This window comes from Coturnix japonica, chromosome 2 (assembly GCF_001577835.2).
Source record: "Coturnix japonica isolate 7356 chromosome 2, Coturnix japonica 2.1, whole genome shotgun sequence".
Taxonomy (NCBI): Eukaryota; Metazoa; Chordata; class Aves; order Galliformes; family Phasianidae; genus Coturnix; species Coturnix japonica.
This window is the reverse complement of record NC_029517.1, coordinates 109,424,521-109,428,405: the sequence shown is the minus strand read 5'-3', so window position 1 is coordinate 109,428,405 and position 3,885 is coordinate 109,424,521. Positions and strand designations below refer to the sequence as shown.

The following is a 3,885-nucleotide window of genomic DNA, read 5'->3' as shown; positions in this document are numbered from 1 at the left end:
AAGGAGCCGTGGATGGAGCAGAGGGGATGGAGCAGAGCGCACAGCCCCGCAGCGGAGCCGCTTTCCCACGGCCGGCCCGAGGGGCGGTGCCGAGCGGAGCATGGAGGCGGACATTGGTTGAGGGCGGCCAATGGAGGAGGCGGAGGCCACGCGTGGCGGCGGGCGGCGGGCGTGCTGTGCTGTGCTGTGCTGTGCTGTGCTGTGCTGTGCTGTGCTGTGCTGTGCTAGGCTGGGCTGGGCTGGGCTGGGCTGTGCCGTGCTGGGCTGTGCCCGGCCGGCGGCGTCCCGCCCGCGGCGGTAAGAGTTGGCGTGTGACCGCCATGGGGGACACGGCGAGCGGAGCGGGCGCGGGGCGTGTGTCGGCCGCCCTCCTGCCGCGCGCCGCCCGCCGCCCGCTCGGCTGCCGCCCGCCCGCCGCCGCCATGAAGCGAGCGCACCCCGAGTACAGCTCGTCCGACAGCGAGGAGCTGGACGAGGCCGTGGAGGTGGAGAAGGAGAGCGCGGATGAGAATGGGTGAGAGCGGGGAGCAGACGGGAGGGGGGCGGCGGGGTTTGGGGTTGGTGCCCGGGGTGACTGACCGCCGTGCCGGGGTGCCCGCAGGAACCTGAGCTCCACCGCCGGCTCCGCGTCGCCGTCCGCCACATCGCAGATCCTGGCCAGGAAGCGGCGCCGAGGGGTGAGTGCCGCCCGACCCGCCGGGACCCCAACCCACCCCCCACCCATGTTCCCGGCTCCTCACCCCGCTTTGTGCCCGCAGATCATCGAGAAGCGCCGCCGCGACCGCATCAATAACAGCCTGTCCGAGCTGCGCCGGCTGGTGCCCAGCGCCTTCGAGAAGCAGGTAGGCGTTAGGATGTGCGGGGCTCTGCCCAACGAGCCGGGGCGCTGCCCGCAGCTCCCGGCCCTCTCTCCTCAGGGATCTGCCAAGCTGGAGAAAGCCGAGATCCTGCAGATGACCGTGGATCACCTGAAGATGCTGCACACGGCCGGAGGGAAAGGTAAAGTTTGGAACTTGCAGCTGCCTTACGGGGATGGCAGCGCTGTGGCTCTTCTGGGCTCAGGTGTCCAGGCTGAGCGGTGCTGCGTGGATACAGCTCTGCCTTGTGCTAAGGGAGAGGCGCTGCGAGCTGCTGCAGCGCTTTGGCAGCGCTGTGTGATGAGCCGCTGCTGGCAGCGTGGAGCACAGTGAGGTTGTGTTGTTGTCAGGTGCCTGTTTCTCTGACATACCAAACTACCAGAACAGAAAACTGGAAAATACACAGGATGGAATTAGTAGGAACAGCGATGTGTGCTGTTTAAATGGGAGGAAATTAAGTAGTTTGCAAAGTGGCCTCTGATAAGTTAGAACTTGTGCTTTTAATGGATTTTACTGTGCTGTAAATTGCTTTGCACTGGGAGACGTGGAAAGAGCAGAAGTGCTTTCCTCCCAGCAGCAGTGTGCAGTTTCAGTTTAAAAGCAGCATTCTGCAGTTGCAGGTCTCAGTCTGTAGTCCTGGGAGCTGCAGCATCACAATACAGATATAAAAGAAGCCTGTTAGCCCCCCAACAGCAACAACATAGAGATAAAAGGGGGCTTGGCAGCTAGTCTACATTTGGGATTACTAACCACATCCAGGTGAAAATGCTCACAGTCGGAAGTGGTGCGAAGGCTGCGTGCAGGCAATGACTGGCAAACAGCATCTTTAGCCTTCATTCTTTTTATTCTCTCTCACAGGTTATTTCGATGCTCATGCTTTGGCTATGGACTACCGGAGTCTCGGCTTCCGAGAGTGCCTGGCTGAAGTGGCTCGATACTTGAGCATCATAGAGGGCCTGGATGCCTCCGACCCGCTGCGGGTCCGACTGGTGTCTCACCTCAATAACTACGCCTCTCAGCGGGAAGCAGCGAGCGGTGCACACGCTGGCATTGGACACATTCCTTGGGGCAACGCCTTTGGACATCACCCTCACATATCTCACCCATTGCTGCTGCCTCAAAACGGGCCCGGCAATACCAGTACTCCAGCGTCTTCCTCAGAACCGCATCACCAGGGCAGAATTGCCGTCTCACACGCTGAAACTTCCTCACTCAGAGTGCCCCCAAATGGCAGCGTCGGACCAGTGCTCCCCGTGGTCACATCTACTACCAAACTGTCTCCTCCTCTTCTCTCCTCCATGGCGTCACTGTCTGCGTTCCCCTTTTCGTTTGGCTCGTTTCATCTACTGTCCCCCAACATGCTGAGCCCATCTGCACCAACACAATCAGCAAACCTCGGCAAACCATACAGACCATGGGGAACCGAGATCGGAGCCTTTTAAGAACTAACTCTTTAGTGAGGGTGGGGAAGCCTGCAGACCTAGCTGAGCTGGGTTATGCCGCTCTTAACGTTGAAGTTCTTAATAACTGGGACAAAGGTACAGCTTCACCTTAACTAAATTTGTCTAAAAAGTGTCTCTTTGGGTTTTGTTTCATTTTGTTGTTGTTTTCTACATTTTTGTATTAGGTTTTTTGTTTGTTTTTGCTTTTTTTATTTTTGTTTTTTGTTTTTTTTTTTAATAGTTGTCTGAAAATAAAGGTAACAGTAGTGGATGTTAACACTTGTGTTAGATCTGTGCTGAACACTGAAATCAGTTCTGTAACAGCTCGTCTCAAATGTTCCTCCCCGAGTACATCGGACTGCCTTGTTACGAAGAGATATCACCTATTATTGTTAGCTACAGCCTAGTTTAGGTATTAATTTCTCCAAGACCACTTTTCTCAGCCTTAAAAAGCTGTATTTTTGTTCATATTTTGACACTGAGATGTTCTATAAGGAATTACTGTTTTTGTAAACATATATAGGAGTCTTATATTTCTGAACAAAGCGTTGACAAATCAGATGGACCAGCTTGACCAGCTTTATCTAAGAGCCCACTTTCTGTTTCTTCTGCTGTGATTTGGTATTTTTGGAGGTCTTATTCTAGTCCCTAGTGGATGCTTATTTGCATCACAGGATCACTGCGTTACTTCTTCCACCCAAAGGAGCAGCATGTGCTTTAGTGCAGGTTTTAGAATGGGGAGGGTGTGAAAGCGAAGTTGGAACCTACAGGTGGTGGTGAGTTTCATTGCTGGAGAGGTAGAAAATTTGTTACCCGCAGTTGCCTTCCAGCATGTTCAACTTCACAGGGCCGGATTCTGCTCTGAGTTACAGTAGAGCAATTGCTGCATTACTGGTATTCTTGGATAACTGAAAGCAGATTCTTTCCCTTTGTGAGCTTCAAATCTGCACCTGAAACAAATTATGCTGGTATTTAGATATCCAATGGAATGGTACAGTGGGAACCTGTTCAGTGCACGACTTTCTTGCTTAACAAATGTATCCTAACTGGTGAATTTCTTTCTTTCTTGTTGTTTTTGCATTTTGCTTTTAGGGGCAGTTCAGTGCCACTCTTCATTTTGCAAGGGCTCTGCTGCATTCTCGTGTGCGTGAGTGTGTGCGTGCGTACATGTATATTTTGTTTGATTTCATGAGAATCTTAACCTGAACAGGTTTATCTGGTGAGTTCCACTGGACTAGGTTTGACTGCTCTTGTATTTGTGTTGTGGTTAAATAAAGAAGAAAGAACAACGTATTTTAAATGACACATTTGACTGGTATATATAAGAGTTCTGTGCCTCTGGTGCCACGGGTGGTGCTGCTTTAACCTTTCTCTGGGCACATGCATTTATTTTGCTCTCACTCATCCATTTTTGTGTACTTACATATGTGAACTGAGGGTAGCGTAAAGAACCACTGTGCTTCAGGATCACGGCCAAGGGAGTAAAAGATGCATTCTGTGCGTTACTCCTTGCGTGGCAGTGTGTAGGTACGAAGTAGAGAGATACGAGTTTCTGCTATAGAAGAGGTTAAAGTTGCACAACACCT

At 52.3% G+C, this 3,885-nt stretch overlaps 1 protein-coding gene across 2 annotated transcripts; it reads left to right on the top strand.

Moving 5' to 3' along the window:
* Window positions 1-218: 218 nt before the first annotated feature.
* HEY1 (hes related family bHLH transcription factor with YRPW motif 1) lies at window positions 219-3,604 on the top strand. Of its 2 annotated transcripts, XM_015855891.2 has the most exons (5): window positions 222-514; window positions 602-677; window positions 759-842; window positions 918-999; window positions 1,716-3,604. In XM_015855891.2, the coding sequence occupies exons 1-5, from the start codon at window positions 321-323 to the stop codon at window positions 2,297-2,299; spliced, it is 1,020 nt and encodes a 339-aa protein (XP_015711377.1). In that variant the 5' UTR covers window positions 222-320; the 3' UTR covers window positions 2,300-3,604. The 2 variants fall into 2 exon arrangements, with proteins under 2 accessions (XP_032298668.1, XP_015711377.1); XM_032442777.1 differs by having other exon boundaries at window positions 219-514; window positions 759-999.
* The last annotated feature ends 281 nt before the right edge of the window (window positions 3,605-3,885 follow it).

What these genes read in the sequence shown, in the direction of transcription:
- HEY1 (XM_032442777.1), top strand. Translation starts at nt 321, where the DNA reads ATGGGGGACACGGCGAGCGGAGCGGGCGCGGGGCGTGTGTCGGCCGCC. An exon ending in GAGAGCGCGGATGAGAATGG is followed by an intron (nt 515 to 601) that starts GTGAGAGCGGGG and finishes GGGTGCCCGCAG; the next exon opens with GAACCTGAGCTCCACCGCCG. An exon ending in GCACACGGCCGGAGGGAAAG is followed by an intron (nt 1,000 to 1,715) that starts GTAAAGTTTGGA and finishes TCTCTCTCACAG; the next exon opens with GTTATTTCGATGCTCATGCT.